The 19,199-nt window shown below is 39.7% G+C and overlaps 1 protein-coding gene across 2 annotated transcripts in view; it reads right to left on the reverse strand.

The window, feature by feature from the left end:
- Positions 1-820: 820 nt before the first annotated feature.
- SLC5A7 (solute carrier family 5 (sodium/choline cotransporter), member 7) overlaps positions 821-19,199 on the reverse strand; it is a 29,460-nt gene continuing 11,081 nt past the window's right edge. For both annotated transcript variants that reach the window (XM_014956686.1, XM_014956687.1), the window contains 6 exons: positions 18,405-18,560; positions 14,118-14,266; positions 9,607-9,750; positions 7,573-7,726; positions 6,164-6,381; positions 821-5,426 (listed from right to left, as the gene is read on the reverse strand). In XM_014956686.1, the coding sequence (XP_014812172.1) occupies positions 4,803-5,426; positions 6,164-6,381; positions 7,573-7,726; positions 9,607-9,750; positions 14,118-14,266; positions 18,405-18,560 (1,445 nt within the window). In that variant the 3' untranslated portion in view covers positions 821-4,802. The remainder of the gene's footprint in view (positions 5,427-6,163; positions 6,382-7,572; positions 7,727-9,606; positions 9,751-14,117; positions 14,267-18,404; positions 18,561-19,199) is intronic.

Here is a 19,199-nt window from a genome sequence, read left to right on the forward strand (position 1 = left end):
AGCCTCAAGGCAATGTCTGCACTATTTGACACTGTTTGAAAATCCCAGCCTGTGGTTCATTCCATGAGTGAGCACCTACTCCCCTGGAAAACAAGCCAGTGTGCCTTATTTTCACCATCCACGACTGGACAATATTGCCCAGATATTTTTGCAAAGCATCTGGGGGATAAGTACACCGTGTATTTGGCATGTGTCATTTTAGTAGCATTTGGGTAGCCACCCAGTTGTGTCTTTCCTTTGACTTCAATGGACATTAGATCAAGCTCTTACTAGGAGGATAAAAGGACAGATTTAGTTTTCGTTCAGTTACAATTTTGATTTTTAAATAATTGTATTGCATGCACATGCAATGTCCAGGATGACTTTATGGCTGACTACAACAGGAAAAACTATCAAACCCTTGCTTCAATCTGCTCACGTGAAAGATGGAACCCAGCTGCAATCTCCAAGGACGTGCATTCCTGCTCTCATAGCACATTTTGTGCTCCTTGCCAACCCTGCAGCCCAAACTACAGCCCCTGTACAACACTCCCAAGAGAAAGGTCCCTGGCAAGGGGTGTGCAGGAAGGAGTCCCACTGGATTTAGATTCCCCCGGAACTCAGGAACCTCTGCTCTTTGTGGCCGTGAGGACAAGGAGGAAATGACTGAAAGAGAGCTCTGTCTCTAATACAGGAGCCAGGTTTTGGGGCAGGGCTGTAGCCACAGTGGCTGCTGATCCCCTGGGCTAATCTCCCGCTCTGCTGGGGCTGCCTCATCTCTGCAGAGTTGTGCCCATGACATAAAAGTTCAGGTGATGCTGAGTGATAATAAAATAAAAGTCTTTATTTTTAATAGATGGACAAAACAGACCCCAAACCAGACAATATTTTCCTGAATTGCATGGGCACTATTGAATACAATACAAATGAAGTTAAAACATATACATTTATATAATGCTTCCTATCTGCTTTGTTAGGTATAGTCTTAATATAACATTTCTGACACAGACAAAAATATACTTTTTCTTTTTAACAATAGCCACAAATATTGCCCTGATTAATAGCAGACTTACAATAACTTACTGTATAACTGCACATGGTACTTGATCAAATACGCTTGAAGGGCAGAAGGAAAAATGAGTAACACTTTTTTTTCCTATGATATTTATATTTGAAATCCTAAATTCTTGTACTATACGAAAATAAAAGACTAAATCTTTTACTTTAGTTTATTTGATCCACTTAATGTTTACATTCAGTTCAGGTTCACAAAAGTATGTTTTATTTATAATACATATACCATCCCATATGGACAAATATAGATGAAACTGTAACTTTTTTTTGACATCTCAGCTATGTTACTAACCTTGATTTTATGAACACATCTCATGCAAAGGAGGTAAAAAACCCTGTCAAATAAGTGTTATTCACAAATGTTAAGAATATGAAAGTAAAATGTATGATTGTGATATGAATATTTTATCTAGAAATTGTAGGCGCAGAAACAATAACCTCAGTGTCTGAAAATGAGCTGTTTGCTTCACTGATTACAGATCCAATTTAGTGCATAGTACTACTGTCTACATATTGCAAAAGTGGAGAAGGAGCATCTGATGATTCCCATGAAGATAAAGTTTACTTGAAGAATCACGTCCCATTGGCATTTTGCTCATGAAAGTAACTTTGTTGTATTTTGTTCTCTTTTCTTTTTCTTTTTTTCCATGAATCACAGGTATGGCCTTTGGTTATATGAACAACTCTGTATAAATTTAATGGTAGGATAGCAGAATTATAAATAAAACCAATTTTACAATAAAACTGGTAAACAGACTTTGCACAGGGCTATTCAGTTTGGCTTTTGGAGTTGTCCCTCCACTGCAACCACGGCAGCCCATGTTGTACTCATGCAAAGGCACGCACAGAGACCTGGTATGTAGAAAGCAGAGTTATGGTCCCATGACGCACAGTCTTCAGTGCCACTTCTCTCCTTTGCATGATAAAGCTTCCATGGTGTGCTACTTGTAAAAGTGCAATAACCTTTCAGTCTCCACAGAGAGGACTGGAAAACTTTGTCGGAACCATTTTCCACCAGAAAACACACAGTTCCACCTGAACAGGAATACTTTGTGGAATCACAGTGATTTCACAAAAATATTCAACAGCATAAACAGTATAAAATATTCTGATAATGTTGAAAGCATCTGGCTTGAAATTTCTGGACTGATGCATCTTAATTTTTCACTTTGAGCATTTTAAAAGCCTTTATGTTTTTATGGCAACAAGGGAATACATGGGAAAGGAAAGATTTTTATTTTTCAATCAAAATTTCTTAAAAGATTCCAGCTGAACCCCCTTCTCCTTCCCTTGGGATTTTTGAAATAAATAATACAGAAATGTTGCTATATTCAAAACATCTGGCCACTATGCAGCTTCTCATAGGAATTCTAACAATTCCTAGACAAAACTGAAGTAAGAGAAAATTTTCAGGAAGAACTACAGGTGGCTGTAGAATGGGATGCCCTAACTTAATTTGGAACTGCAGCTTAAAGGGTTGGCTATGTAAGCGGGCAAAACTGTGGCTTGATATTTTCTCATAAGAAGGTATTCAGGCTAGTGGATTTGGGCCAGAAATGGATAAGAATTCAGCAGTGGCTCTGTTCTCCTCTCCCTTACTTCCACATGATCTCTTTCCTCTTCTGTTTTCCATGGTTCATGGGGGAATGAAAACTGCTATGCTCACATCTGGTTTGTGAGATCCTCAGGACCCTGAGGATCCTCAGGATCCTTCACTCATTCCTCAGAAATTTTTCATTTCTTTGTTATACTGGCTCTTCCTGGTTTTTAGTGTAGATCGTGATTTTGATTCCCTTCCCCCAGAGCACACTCAATGTTTGTTAACACAGTAGTACCACAGTTCACAATACATATTCAGAACTGAGATGCAGTGTTATTTTTAAATGCAGTGTATGAAGAAAAAAATCAACATCTCTAAAATTAATTTTCTCTACATATAAAATATATATATGCTGTTAAAACTCCACAAAAGGAGCAAAAACATATCTAAGGATTCAACCTTGTGAAAGTTTATGTCAACATCGAATGCACAAGTTGATGGCTTCTTCCTTTAGCAGCAAAACCTATCTCCTATCCTCCAGGATAGCTCCTTGTACTGTGAACACTAAAGAAGACATTTCACCAGTGACCAGCAACAGGAGCTTACCTAGATTTCACTTGAACATTTTGTGTCATGCACAGATATTAATAAAGAATTACTGGAGCATAACTCTTACTCGTACAGAAATCTATCTATTAGATCTCCCACTGTGAAAGGCACGTACCAATGGGGACAGACACAATCATCTCGGCCGTGAGCAAATGGAAGCGACATTGCGTGCTACCTGCTGGCCAGGGTGAAGTCAGAAGAGGCCTCATCTCCCTGCTTTGCTGCTTCTGGCCAGCATTGCCATTCATGAGCGAAGTCTCGTTTGTGCCTGGTCACTGCTTGTGCTCCGCAGAGTCACCATGATGTCCCAGGATGACAGTTGTTACTGAAGGAGTCCAGCGTATAGTGGAAGACACCCCTGTCCCTTACACTACGCTTGTGGGCTCAGTTCTCCTTTCAGTTCCCCTCCAAGCTGCTGCTGCTGTTTTTGGAGGTAGAAACTCACAGACATGAAAAGCTGTCCAGCAATCCAGTTTTTCCCATGGGAAATCAAATTTTTGAGAAAATGTGATTTTCCATGGAAAATCTACACTTTCCAGAGTAATACCAGCAAGTCCAACCCAAAAGACTTTTTGATACCTCAGAGGTAAAACTTTTTTATTACATGAAAAATGGAAATTTTCCCCATGGAAAACCCTCTCAGCTGTTTTTTCAAGCCTTCTTGACTCTTCTTACATTTTAATATTTGTTCCATTGCTGTAGTTGCTTGGTGTCAGATTGCTTTGCTCAGTGTTCATTTTGATGACAAGTCAAGAGAAGGCTTCTTTTCTTAACACTGCAAACTTCTATTTAGTTTATAAGACTTCTATCATTTTTCACAAGCTGAGTTTCAACTCCAATTATTGCTTTAAAAATTTTGTTATCCTCCATTGGTGACAGCCACTAACCACAGGATAAAAAAACACCTATAGTAACATATTTTGTTTAGGTTGTCTTGCATTAGGTATAACATCATTTTAAACTGGTGACTTCATTTTAACTTTCTTAATTAATATATGATGTTTAGCACTCCTATAAGGAATTTATTACTATTTGCGTGTTTTGCTGTCTTATACAAATAATAAAATACTAGATTCGTATTATTTGAATTTCTTTATGAGGAAAAAGACAATCAGACCGAAAACCCAGGGAAGTTATCTATCTGTCTTTGCTCAAGCAACTAGCTCTTTAGTAATAAATAACTTATAGCTGTGACAATGTATTTTCACTTGATGCCAATAAAATGTTGACTGATAGTATTTCAGAGTGACTGTATTATAATATCTTCGTATGATGTCCTAGGTAAATAACGTTTGCACTTTTTCTGCTACACATATTTTCAATTGTAAATATTTTTTTTAATTACACAGTATATATTCTGGGTGGATAGCATGGGATCTGAGTGTATCTTTTGGTAAACACTCTATGATCTAATCCAACATGTTGGATAATAACAGAAAAGAGTTCCTCCCATGGGATACTCCTGCTCCTAGGAGCAGGTTAAAGAATTGTGCAGCTGCATTTTATTCCCAGTTCTTGCTTTTCTTCTGATAAAATGCCTCTTACCATTCTTTGTAGAATATCCTGCTTCTCATTGCTTTGCCTGTGGCTACCAGATTTTTTAATTATCTTCAGTGTTGGACAGCTCTGGACTCGAATCAACATAATTGAAGGCTTCCTTGTTTGTGAAAGTTGAGCTCAAAGTTAGACTGTGTCGTGGATTCACAGGCGCGAGTTCGTTTAACACAATATTGTCACTTTTTACAAGAGTTGCTTTGTCCATGTGTTCTCTACTGTACCTGGCAACAACAGCATCAAGGAAGTCCAGCTTTGGTGGTAAAGTCCCACTCTCAAATAAGTATTTGGCTAAGTAGGAGACTATAATGTTGGTGAAGAAGGAGGTAAGCATAGCAAGTGTTTTAAATGGGAATCGCTGGATATAGATATTATTTTCACCCAGATAGCAGCCAGGATAGTAGATCAAGGGCTGAAGGTAAAGGTACGGTTCTCCTCCAGTTATTCTGAGAACAAGGCCAAATAAGTATCCGGCAATGGCACCGTAGGTATTGGTTCCTTTAATAAATAACACACACAGGAGCTGGGGGAATATGATGATATAAACAAGGTCAGAGCTGAGGTACCACAGGCCGTACACTGATGAAGCCAGCAGTGCCATTGCTGTTGCTGATGCTCCAAACAGAAAAACAGTGATTCTCATGACCCACACGATTTCCCTGTCTGTAGCCTGCAAAAAAAAGGGCAGCGATAGGTGTTTTTTCATAGCAATCTATGTATGCTTACATTTATGCACATAGTAGATACACTGTAAAAGGAAACTTTGCATGACATATTCAATAATATTTACAGAAGTATATCTCTGTCTCTATCTCCATCTCATGTGCAAAGAAAAAAACCCAAAGGTTAAGGTTGCCATTCCCAAAGATTAATAAAAGTCTGATAAAGTCTCATAAAAAAAAAAGCAGAACCCGACAGCAGTGTTAGAAATTATGTTTAAATATAATCACAATATGGCTCAACCAGAAAAAACTGTCAGCATCAGAATTTCTTCTTCTCCATTTCCTAAGAAAAACTCCAACTCATTAACCCATTCTGATATCAAATGATTTCCTGAGAAATCAATAATTCAGAAAGATGTCTCATTTTGTTAATGACTTAAGTAAAGCTTATGGCTGCAGCAATTATTAAGATTGTTTAGATAAACTGCAGAACCATGAGAACTCTTGAAAGCTTCCTCCTTCCCCTGAGCTAGCTTTTTCACCTCTGTTGTCTGTCACAACCATAAACACTTTTTTGACTTTCAGTTTATTCAATATACTGTTAGGGCTGAAATGCTATACTTTTTCTAGTCATACGCAGGAACGTGAAAGAGGTGTTTCATTATGAAATTGCAGTCTATGCATCACCTAATTAAGTTCTCAGCTAAAATCTTCTCTAAAAGTAAAAACAAAAATGGAATCTCACATTTTGCCGAAAGGAAAGCTGATAAATGTTCCGAGCAAACATCGAACTTGCTGATAAAATTGAAGAGTCAGCCGATGACATCACCGCAGCAGATACAGCACCGAGGCCGAAGAACGAGATATAGACTGGGCAAAGGTACTGCAGCACAATAGGGAGAATCATATCTGCTTCTTTTTTAGTTATGGGGTCAGGGACACCGTACTCAGTCTCATTCCAGGCTGCAATATGGACATGGTTATGTTATTAGTAGTAACATTAGTAGTCATCAGCTATGGCAGATTGCCACATTTTCACTCACAATTAATGACCAAAAAGTTAATAGGGCCAGACTGATGGCATTTCAGAGAGGCAGTGTTCCACTGGTTTCTGTTAGGCAGATTTAGTCTGCTCAGCATTTTTCCTTACGTTTAACTTAAGTCTGACCACTGGATACTGTGCTTATCCAGTAGGAATTTTAATATTAAAACTTCGCATTGCTCATAAATGTCATTTTCCTCAATAAAACAAGTCTGTAATCCATGTTTGTTTGTGATGTGTATAACTATCCTCTTTGATTACAGACTCAGAGCTCAAAGCCACGTGTTAAACATTTCCAATAGAACATTTCTAACAGTTTAGCTACATGGTCACTGTGATGGGAGTCACTCTCATTATGACAAAGACCTTGACAAGGATGTTTTGGTCAAGATAAGAAATTCCTGATAAATCATAGAATCATTTAGGTTGGAAAAGACCCTTAAGATCATTGAGTCCAACTGTAAAGCTAACACTGCCAAAACCTCCACTAAACCATGTCACTAAGCACCACATCTACATGACTTTTAAATACCTCCAGGGACGGTGACTCAACCACTTCCCTGTGCAGCCTGTTCCAATGCTTGACAACAATTTCGGTGAAGAAATTTTTCCTAATATCCAATCTAAACTTCCCTTGGTGCAACTTGAGGCCATTTCCTCTCATCCTATCACTTGCTACTTGGGAGAAGAGACCAACCCCCACCCGGCTACAACCTCCTTTCAGGTAGTTGGAGAGAGTGTTAAGGTCTCCCCTCAGCCCGCTTTTTTCCAGGCTAAACACCACCAGTTCCCTCAGCCACTCCTTACTATTATCGTTAGGACCAAATTAAAGTACCAGAATCAAGCTCAAACATTAAGTAGAAATATTACATCTGAAGGTACCTAGAATATGCAAAATGAGTTAATCTCAGCCACTGAGGTAGGAGCAATTTCCCCTTGGAGAAATATTCTATAATATTATTTTTCAGCATACTCTCCTGTTGAAGAAGTCATGAGTTGATTAACGATGTCACCTAGCTAGATTAAATCTAACATAAGCTTTGTAGGGTTCTCACATATTTATCGTACTACTCATTTTACGTTTATTGTACTATTCATTTTTAATCATTTACCTGTAGATGCTCCAATTGCACCAATAAGTACTGCAGGAAGAGCCATCACAAGACAGCCAAAAGCAGCCAGAAATGACAGAACTTGAGCATATGTGGCAGAAGATGAAGAAAGAACTCGCTGGAAATATGCTTGCCATGGGATTCCTCCTAATGTCTGCAAACACAATGAGCAGCATCCTGTCACTGGGGGCTAACTCTGGAATTTTTTGCTATCATCATACAGAGAGCATGTAGAAGCATCACCTGAATGCTGAATGCCATGTTGGTGCTCTTTCATTTATTTATTGAATATCAGTCAGTCAGTAATAGCTGTAACTTCCATTCTCACAAGTAATGTCAAACCTTCGTAAATCCACTTAAATCCCATTCTTTTATACAAGTTATTCCTTTGTAATAATACTTTGCATTTACATAGTCTCTGTAATCCCCAAGTATTGTGAGTTGTATAAATACTTGATAAAGCCTTATGAAAGGTTATAAAATACTATTGTCATATTTCATATTTTTAGAATTTGGCCTCCACTACCCTCCCCCTGCCAAAACTAGATTAGACTCTGATAGGATTTGAAAGCAAGATTTTATCTTCCTTTATGAATGTGTGTGGCGATCTAAAAAAGGCAACATTCTGTATACACTGAACTCTAGAATCTGAAAAATTATTCTCCCACTGTCTTAAGCAAACACGATACCAACAGACATTAAAGAGAAAGCAGAAAAAGAACGTTTTCTTTTATGGTGGCAACCCTTCTCTGGCTTTGGGTATAACAGTGAAGATCCTGAATAGATTTAAAATTTTGTCTGCAAAATATGACACAAAAGAGTATTACCAAAGACTAAAAGTCAAGTGCTAACAGTTCTGTCCTGAGACCAGGATTTGAATAGTCTCCACTAAGTAAGTGCCTATGACTAAACAGCATGGAATGAAAATAAGCCAAATTTCTCATTAAACGTTTGCAGTTCAGTTCTACACACTAAATGAGGCAGGAGGCATTTGACCAAATAGTGTGTATACAGGTGTTTCATACACATTTCATGCACACACAGGGACCAAATGAATGCTTCACAAGCAACTCAGCTTTGACTTGCTATTTATGACCGTTTTCCTTTGAAGCCGTAGCACTGTTCCTTTAACAAAGCTTTCCAAGCATGTGTAAATTTCTTGAGCTATGATGAAACAAATGAGATTAAAAAAAAATGTGTCACAATTTGGCAACATCAGAGCTTTCCTTTGGTCATCAGCAGAGATGAAACCTTCAGGCTCACCAGACAGAATACAGCTGCTTGAGCTCGTGTCATACTTTGGCGCTATGAAAATCTCTAAAAAATTTAAGCTGGATAAACCAATATATTTTAATAGCCCAATTATCAGAAAACTCTGAAGATTTTTAGTTGAGATTATTTAAAAAAAACCAAACAAACAACAGAGAAAGGAAACCCAAAGTACAATATGATAGTAAAAATAGTGTAGAGTCGCTCAGGGACACCGAGAATGGAAAATGTTAGCATGTGTTGCTAGATCTTCTAATGGAAAGTACTTAATAACCACCAATCCCATGTGTAATACATCGGTATTAAATAATGAAAGCCTTCAGTTCATTCTGGCATGGGTACACGTATGAATTCATTCATCCATCCACCTCTGCAAAGCTTTTTCTACATCACCTATACCTAAGGCATATTTAATCATTTGTATAACATATTTATTGCCTTCTGCAATACATAAATTCCTCTGCCAACAATGACATCAGTTAAACTGCACACTTTTAATTAATTTTAGCATAAGTCAATCCTTTCAGCCTGATGATATTTAAATTGCATGCCTGGCAATGCTGACTTTGACAGCTGTGCTACAATACTCTACTGATATTTCACTGAAATCCTTCAAATGTGAAGAAATATTGAGCAGAAGTCAAGAGGGTAAAAGTTTTCAGTTTGCTGGAAACTCTTAACTAGACTCTCTATTATTTTCAGCTGTCACAGTAACACAGCGTGAGTGCTCAAATGCTTCACTCCTTTATTCAAGCCATCACTTACCAGTAAAAGGAAATTGTCCAGCCATGTGTAGATGTCACTGGGGTTGACAGATCCAAGCCAAGGTGTTTGGTACACCTGCTGCACAGCTGTGAGCCCAATGTCTGTCACTGCAGGATGGGACATTGCAAAGGGTACGCTGATCCACTGTAACCAAAGAGTAACACTTTGTTCAGGTCTAAAGAAAGCACTCTCAATCGATGAAATTTTAATGTTAACACCGATCTGTTCTTCTTCTTGCTTGCTACAGATTAAAAGCCAAGTTGCCAAGCTGACTTGCAGAAAAGTCAGGTTATGTGCTGGTGGAACATCTCCAAAATCCAGAGAGCTTGGTAATGGATAGCTCACCTCTGTTCTGGAAATGGTGAGTGTGAGCAGAGAATTAATCAGTGTATATTACAAAATCAGCAGGAAAGACGCATTTATATATCTTTATTTTATCTTCCCTAAACTCTACACATATTCTTTACACCCTTTCCAGGACCACACTGTAGAGAAACATCTACATATAAGCTTGCGTGCAATAGCATCAGGATTTGCCAGTATACAGGCATCAGACACCACAAACACACCTGAAGGTTTGGGAATTTGTTTTTAATTCAACACCATCATGAAAAGAGATGGGGGGCTGTTGGTGAACCCCATGTCTCTTGCTCCAGAACACCCAGTAGTCCAGTGTTACAGCACTTTTCTACCTTGAGGGTAACTTCACTCTGGGCTTTTGACTATTTTCAGTCTCTGTGTCTTTGATCTAGACCGAAAATTCTTTTGAGAAACCCTTCCCAGAGACAGTTTCGGCCAGAAGGTTCATTTCCTTCACCAACTGACTTTTTGCACATTTACTTGCCAGCTCATTTTGCAATGCTGTAACTCACCACACCTTCTCTATGAGAAGAACCTCAGTAGCTGCTACGGAGATGAAAACCAGGCTTTGTGCTATATGGAACAGACCACTGCAAGCACTGCATCCTTAAGGCTCCAATGATATCCAAAACATGCAGATTACCACAATCCAATTGGTCATATTTAAGTGTATGGGGCAACCGGAGCAAGGAGGGGAGAAACGAAACATCTTCCTCTACTTTATTGCACAATTATTGCAATAGAGTGTGAAGAATATATGAATTATTGCTATGTTTTGCTGCACTGCCTATTTTTCAGGCTGTTTATTACGTACCATAGTATTCTGTTCTCAGTTACATATTAAACTTTGACAGTTTAAGCACCTAGGCAGAAAGATTCCCTTCTTACTGTCCATTTGGGCTTTTCTGGGAAAGATGACTAAAATGTTTCAACTGCCTCCAAGATATTTTGAGGCAAAAATAAACATATTGTCAAAATTAATGGATATTAATACACTTATTGTGGAGAAATTAATAGGAAACAAGGATATCAAATGGATTTTCATCTCAAATCTCAAACAAGTCCAAGTGACAAGCTTCTGGATAGCTGTAGTTTGCACATACTCAGCTGGGTTTTTCAGTAGGCTACATTTCTAAAGGTCTGTTTGCACCCTGCATGCCACAGCCCAGAATTTAATAGGGACTGTGTTACAAATGCATTATGAGCTTTTGTAATCTATTCCAGTTTCTGACAGTAACCTAGCTCTTTCTAGTCTCAAGAACTACCTCTATACTAGTAAATAAAACAAGTCAAGACACTTTCTCTGACCCTGCAGTTTACTGACACATCGTGGTTTGCATCCATATGTCTAGACTCCTTTCCCTGATGAAAAGGACATCCCTCAACTGTTCCTGGGAATTTTCTGGGAAAGTACTAGTTGACGTGTGCCAAAACAGTGCCAGGACTGTGCCAACTATTAGGCACTACAGATGATCCTATGTTTTCACCTTGGCACTGTTTAACTCGCTTAATAGAGACAGGGATCCAATTTCTTCATCAAGCCCTTTCTATTTGGAGTAGAAAACTGACTGTTTTGAATGAAGGACAAATAAAACAAAAGCTTGTGGAAGTAACGTAGAAACTGGAACTTTATATTGGGAATTGAAGCTCAGGGGGAGAAGTAGCAAGTAGATAGATGGACCTAGAGCTCATGGGATTGGAAACGAGAAAAAAAGGACTTCTACATGGTGGCAAAGAGTTTAGAATGGGGAATTAATACTACAGCTGAGATGAAGAGTCAATAAATAGTAGGGTGTCCTGGTTTCAGCTGGGAAAGACTTAAATTCTCTTTCTAGTCATTGCTGTGAAAGGAATGTCAATAATACCTATTGGTTTTAATTGTTGTTAAATGATGTTTACATTCTTCAATGACCATTTTTAAGATTCCTGTAGAAAAATAGACAGAACAATGGAATGGCCAGGGAAATATTCCATACCATAGATGATGTGCTCAGTATATAAATGGAGGTTAGCTAGGTCAGGGGAATCTGCAATCACTGCTTGGAATGGTACCAATTCACCGGATGGTGAGAATGTCTGCTGTCATTGTTATTATTGTTATTATTAGTGTTATTTTTCCTTTTCTGATATTGTTCTATAAAATGATTTTCAGCTCAACCCATGAGTTTTCTCCTTTATCCTCCTTTTCTCGCTCTTCTCCCTTGTGGGGGGAAGAGGGATGTGAGAGCGGCTGCGTGGTGGGGTTAAATGACAACATGGGGATGAAGTGCAGGATCAGGGAAAGACTGACCAGGCAAGATAAAGAGCTGAGAATTGCAGATGTGGGTACCGGAGAGTGAGGAGGGAAGGAGAGAGACTACATGGGATTGTAAGGAGAAAACCAGGGAAGTACATGGAGTGGCTGAAGTAGACATTATGGAAGTCTAAGGAAGAAGCTGTGGCTGAAATGAAGAGCCAGGGTAGGAAACAGAAGTGATTAGAAGATCTCCTCTTGGGTAAAGAACAGGAGGGGAACAGGCATTATAGGAATGAGCAAAGCTCTGTGCCAGTGGGAATACAAACTGCTGCAGTTCCTGGAGGGGAAGCGGGGATACCTGTGACATCTTCTGCAGTGACACCTACTGTGAAAGTGTCCCGTCTCATCTAAAACTGCCTTACCTAGGCATAGCCATTTAGATGCTATCTGAGGCTTTGAGCCCCACTGGTGATGCTCCCTCTATATATTTAAAATGGGAAATTACATAAAGAGCCCAACCTGAATTAAAAGAATGCTAGTAAAGCTACAGATCCAACCATTTAGAAGACTGCTATGCAACCTTCATTTGCCTTCCCCTCCCTCTGACGTTCATGCTGCCTTTAATACAGGATCACATGTTTTTATTCCCACGGGATCAGAGCCTTTAGTAGTGTGTGAGTTGTTTTCATTGGAAAAGCAGTTTTGTATTTTCATTTATCTACAATTTTGGGAATTTCTGTAATGCACACCATCTGTAGAAACTGAATGGTTCACAAATATTAACGTGCATGTTAGAGAAGGACCACTACTGTGCAGATGAAGGACAAAGGTATAAGAGAAGAAGATCTAGAATAATTTCTTATTTGAGGTGGCCAGCTAAAACTTGGATTTGCTTTGTCAGGGTATTTAGCACTATACCCATAAAGTCAGTTACAACAGGAAATGCTTAGCACTTCTGCAAATAAGGCCATAGGCCTCACAGTAGGATTCCACAGGATGAGGACACACACAGGGCTGGTGAGTAATCTCCTGTGTGACTTCTGGCTGAAGCAATTTCCCTAGAGTTGCACCAGAACTCCAGTGAAAGCAGAGAAAGAACTTCGGGTTCCCAAGGTGCCATTCAGCTCCTTCACCTTGAGCCAACCCATTTATTTCAGCCTGTCTTAGATCTTTGCACACCTGTGACCATCTATTACTGCCACTGGCAAACAAAGACAGCAGCTTCTTTGATTGCACCCCTGTGATCTGAGCCCTATTGCACTGATCTTTTTCAGAGTAGGTCTTAAAGAACAGCAGTAAATAAAAGAAAAGGCTACCCACTAGCATATCACTGATAGTTGACGAGGGGATATTCATAGCAGCGTATTCAAATAGCAAGGTCAGCTGGTGAGACTTCCTATACTATGGTCTCCAAGGACAATGGAGGGAAATGAGAGAAAACTCAAGAAGGTGATTTAAAGCAGGAGGTTAACTAAGCTGCCTGAGTAGATGACAGCTACAGGAAAGAGAAGCAGGAGAGTATCAGATCAGCAAGTCCAATGCCAGCGTTTCTGGACTGGTGTACGACGCCTCCTTCTGCTGCCTGTGCCACAGTCCTACGGACAGATAGGGAAGTCCGATCCTGAGTTAGATATAGACTCAGCAGGAATATTATGAGAGTGTTTGCACTATCGGTCTGGTTGGAAAAATGCCAAAGAATTGGGCCTCTCACTCAGCATTATTGTTGAAGCACTGGCTGTATGTTGATGCAAACGCCAACTCCTTAAAGTCAGGGCTCTGTGAGTGGAAGTATTCCTTCCCCACACTTTCAGTGAAGACATAATTCCAAAACCAAAGGTGGGCAATAGGTCGTAGCAATCATCATAACACTCAGGGCAAAATCCTCAACAAAGAAAGGAAAAAAAGATAAACTTACCAGTCCCAGGAAGATGCAGAAGAGCTGAACTACATCGGTGTAGGCCACAGAATACAGCCCACCCACAAGCGTGTACATAGTTGCAATCAGGGCAGAAACAATGACTGAAATATTGACATTAATGTCAATGATCACACTTATAGTGGCACCTATGGGGAAAACCAAAACACTGTATGTTAGTATAGAGTATATGTCACAGTATGTTTGATGAGAAGGCTCACCTTTGTTAAGTTGCATATACAGGTGCTGCTTTGCTATGCAGTTTGACACTTAGCAACAGCATGAAGATATTCCCCTATTTTCTGCACACCTCTTCTGCATCTGTGAAGGGAGTGGGAAAAAGAAGTCTCCTTTTGGTCTAAGATCAGCACCTGTCATGTTTCAGGTTCTTACCCGAACCTGCCTTTCCTTACACTGCTCAAGGTCTGGAAGGACCACACTCTTGTTCTGCCTGGGGAAAAGCAGCCACACACCAACAGCTGAACAATCCCTAGGTGACTTTCAGCTGCACAGGAACAAGTATATCATTCCAGTGGCTAGGGAAGGTCTTCTGCAGCATATCACACCCTTTTATATCTCAATTATGCTCTGAGCTAGCCCCTTTTGACCAAGGAAGGAATGGTAGAGAAGGCATCAGCTATAGGAACGATTGTCCATTGACTACTTTAGAAAGTGCCCTTGAATTGTTTACATTGGAAACGGCTGGGTTTCTTTGAAAACCGGAGGATCCATCCTCCATCGATGACCTAGACATCAAGAACTTCTTCAAGCACCACCAATTGGATTTCATTTGTAGAGATGAAACAACGTTGAGCTGCCAGTCTCCACAAACCAACTCACTGAATAAAAGAGTTGCTAAGGATGAAAGGCACCTCTAGAGATTCTCAAGTCCAAGTTCCCACTCAAGCAGTGTCAACTGGAGCAGGTTCCTCAGGATCAAATTCAGTCAGGTCTTGAATATCTGCAAGGATGGAGACTCTACAACTTCTCTGGGCAATCTCTGCCAGTGTTTGACCTCTTCCACTGTAAAAAAAAAAGCTTTTTCTTAAGTTTAAATGGAATTTCCAGTAGTTAAATTTGCACCCATTGCCTCTTCTCCTGTCACTGGGCAGCACTGAGAGGAGTCTGACTCTGTCTTCTTTATTCCACTCCCCCCACTGCTAAATCAGATATTTATGCACATGGATAAATGTCTTCTCCTCTCCAGGCTGAACAGTCTTAGCTGTCTCAGCCTCTCCTTATATGCCAGACACCCCAGTCCGTTAATCATTGCCGTGGTTCTTCACAGGACTCTCTCCAGTATTTCCATGTTTCTTGTATTGGTGAGCCCACCACTGGACCCAGCACTCCAAATGTGTCTCAGTGGTGCTGAATAGAGGGGAAGGATCTCCTCCCTCAACTCGCTGGTAATGGTCTTTCTAATGCAGCCAAGGATGCCACTGGCCTTCTTTGCCACAAGGGCACATTGCTTGATCATGTTCAACTTCATTGACCTCTAGGACTCTCAAGTCCTTCTCTGAAAACCAGCTTTCCAGCTGGTCAGCCCCTAGCCTTTACTGGGCCATCAGGTTGTTCCTCCTCAGGTGCAAGACTTAGCATCTCCCTTTCTTGAACTTCATGAGGTTCCTGTTGGCTCATTTCTGCAGCCTGGTAAAGTCCTTCTGAATGGCAGTACAACCATCTGATCTGTCAGCAACTCCTCACAACTTTTACTTTCTGCAAACTACCTGAACATGCACTTGGTCCCATTAGCCAGGTCCTTAATGAATACATTACACAATACAGGACTCAGTATTGACACCTGAGGTACTCCACTGGTGACTGGTCGTGCAGTGGCTTCCATGCTGATGCTCGCATATTTCTTAGCCCAGCAGTTCAGCCAGTTTTCAGTCCTCTCACTGTCCACTTATCTAGTCTATAGATCATCTGTTTGACTACAAGGATATTGTGGGAGATAGTGTAAAAAGCCCTTGCTCATCTTACCAGCAAAGAATGAAGCAGAGAAGACATGGAGTGCCTCAGCCTTTTCCATATCCTTTGCCACCAGGTTCCTTGTCCCATTCAAGAGGAGTCTACATTTTTCCTAATTTATGTACTTGTAGAAGCCTTTCCTGCTTCCCTTCATGGCCAGATTCAAATCCATGTGGACTTTGGCTTTTCTAACTCCATCTCTGCATGCTTGGACAGCATCTCCACATTCCTTCCAAGTCACTTGTCCCTGCTTCTGCCTGTTGAATGCTTCTTTTTATGTCTGAGTCTAGGCAGGAGCTCCTTTTCATCCATGCAGACCTCCTGCCTCATTTGCTTGTTTTTATGGTTGTCAGGATGGGCTATTTTGAGCTTGGAGGAGGTGACCTTTGAATGTCAACCAGCTCTCCTGGACTTCTCTCCAGGGCTGATATGGAGAGGCCTAACTCTACTCTCCTGAAGTCCATTGTTACAGTCCTGATTTGTGCCTTCTTTCCTCCTCTCAGGACTGTGAACACCACCACCTCACGAACACTGCAGCCAAGGCTGCTTCCGAGCTTCACATCCCTAACTTGTTCTTCCTTGATTGTAAGTAACAGGTGTAACAGAGCACCTCCCTTCATCAGCTCCGTGATCATTCGTGTCAGGAAGTTGTCCTCAGTGCAGTCAAGGAACCTGAATTGCTTGTGCCCTCTTGCACTGCCCTTCCAGCAGCTATTGCAGTGGTTATACATTTCCCTTAGATGTATCAGCTATTTCAAGTGATTGCAGTCTTTTAAAACCATGTTTTTTAAAAAAATAATATCCTCTCCTTCTAATTAGGATAATTTAAATCAAATGTGTTCCAATAACTTTCAGTACTTGCAGGTGTTGTAGATGGATATTCTTGACCATATAGGTGGAAAAGTTCTGGCATTAGAACACAAGATGACATGTTGTATAAAAGAGCTGCTGGGAGCTGCCAGGTATTTTTTTATTGTACAGGGAGCCTTCAGAATTTATGTGCTTAAGGATTACAAACTCAGACCACTTTCGCAAGCTGGAAGCCCTGTCTTTCTCTTCTATAACCCTCCCAAGAAAGGAGTCTTGAGGAAGATCAAGAATTGAAGAGAACTAGGATTTAATATTTGTAAGTAAGGATAGGTGTGCAAATCAGGAGGAATAACATAACTAAATCTGTTCACAGAATAGTTAAAATAATAGCTAAAATCAAACCCCTCAATGACCTTTATAACCATGGACAATCTTTAACTGTCAGTTGTTAATACAAACCCACTAGAAAGGTATTTATACCATTTGCTTTGAAATAGCACAGATTAGCTTGTCCTCAATCAAAATGAAAGTATATTCCAAATAGTTAGAGTGTTCTTCAAGTTATTCAACTCCTATCACCTCAGCATGTAGTTTGTTCTTAGTCCTTTAAGGGTTTTGTGATGAAATTGTGGTAAACAAGCTCCCCATTGCTTTGCAGTTCATCAGAGCACAGTTGGAGAGTACCTTCAAAGTTTATTTTCCGTTTAAAATAGCTTGTGCTAGAAAGCATTACCACATGCATGTGCACTATGAGTATGATTAGCTGGTAAAAGTCAACTACTGGTGCTTCAACTCAAGGGCTTTCTCAGTTCTTGAAGGGATTGCTAAATTCAGGCCTGAAATATAATTAAAAACCCTGGAAACTGATTTTTTTTTCAGAACTGGATGACTAGTTGGGTGATTTTCTATTGAGTCATAGTTCCACTAATTCTCTGAATCCTTTCTTGAATCCTAAGTATTTTCTTCATTTTGTTGAGTAGAAAGCCATTTAGAATTCAATAATACTTCAATTTATTGATCAGGATCTGTTTTATTTCTATTAGTTGTGCTATGGAAAGTTCTGTATATGGTGGTCTCCTATATTCAAAGGATTATTTTGTTTAGATGCATTGGCAATAATGTCTCATATATTTAAATGAAATTTTGATTGGCTTCTGTCATCTCAGTGGTGTAAAAGAGAAGCCTTGACATAAAGGCACACTTGCAATCACTCATGTCACCCTCACAATTAAAGGAAATTTGGTGCTAAATCTTTTAATATTCTTTGAAGAGGGGCAACTTAAAGGTACCTGAAAATTAATAGATACCTTGTGTATTTTTCCATTACCAAAATAATCAAGAGGGCACCATTACTGGGTTTAATTACTACTTAGCACAGGTCTGAGAACTGTCCCATTCCAGATCATTTGGCTAAGACAGTTAGCATTTGAAGCCAGAATTTCAATGCATTTCTGATTTATCCTTTCCACCTGTGATAAATTAATATTTATACTGCTTATTCCTTACCTAAGGCAGAGAAGATGGCAGCAGCCCAAAACATTTCTCCCATTAAAGCTGGAATAAAGAGTAGCCCTCCCATCCTTTTTCCATAAAGCTGCTGAAAAGGGTCTAGCATTGTCACATAGCCTTTGGAGCGCATGGGTTTTGCGAAAAAAAGACCACCTGCAAAGAACAGTAGTGTAAGACACTAGCTGCAGTGGAGAAATGCATTGTCATTAAGGGGTGAAACATGGATTATCAGTTAAGGGTTAAGGGTACAAAGATGTCAGTATTACTGTTTGTTATTTTTGTTGGTGTTGTTTTTTTAAAAAAAACAACTAAGTACAGTTAAAATATTCTAAGAACTCTTACCTTACATCTGTCTACAATTACATAAACACATCTGCACCATTAATGTCTACGGCCTGACAATGAAAAATAAGTTTCTCTTATTTTGTCTGATTCAGTTTACTTCATCTGACATTATGGATGCTGTCAGAGTTTTGTCTAATTTTGGATCAGCCTAAGGAAATGGCTTTTCTACCTAATCCTGTTTATTCTCAGACCAGAATCCAGCATGAATTTTCACAGGGTCCTACTCAAAAAATAAAACTGTCTGGGATTCCTGGGTCAGAAATACAAGTTCACACATGGCTTAGTGCACACACAGCAGATCTGATTCTTTCAGGATAATTTAAATTTCTCATGTATCCTTATAAACTTGCAGGGTAGGTCAGATGCCTTCTGGGCTCTGCAGGTGTCAGGCTCCCTGAACATTTGTCAAACACTTATTTTACTTATACATGTTCAGGAATTTTGATG

This window comes from Calidris pugnax, unplaced genomic scaffold, assembly GCF_001431845.1.
Source record: "Calidris pugnax isolate Ruff unplaced genomic scaffold, ASM143184v1 scaffold318, whole genome shotgun sequence".
Taxonomy (NCBI): domain Eukaryota; kingdom Metazoa; phylum Chordata; class Aves; order Charadriiformes; family Scolopacidae; genus Calidris; species Calidris pugnax.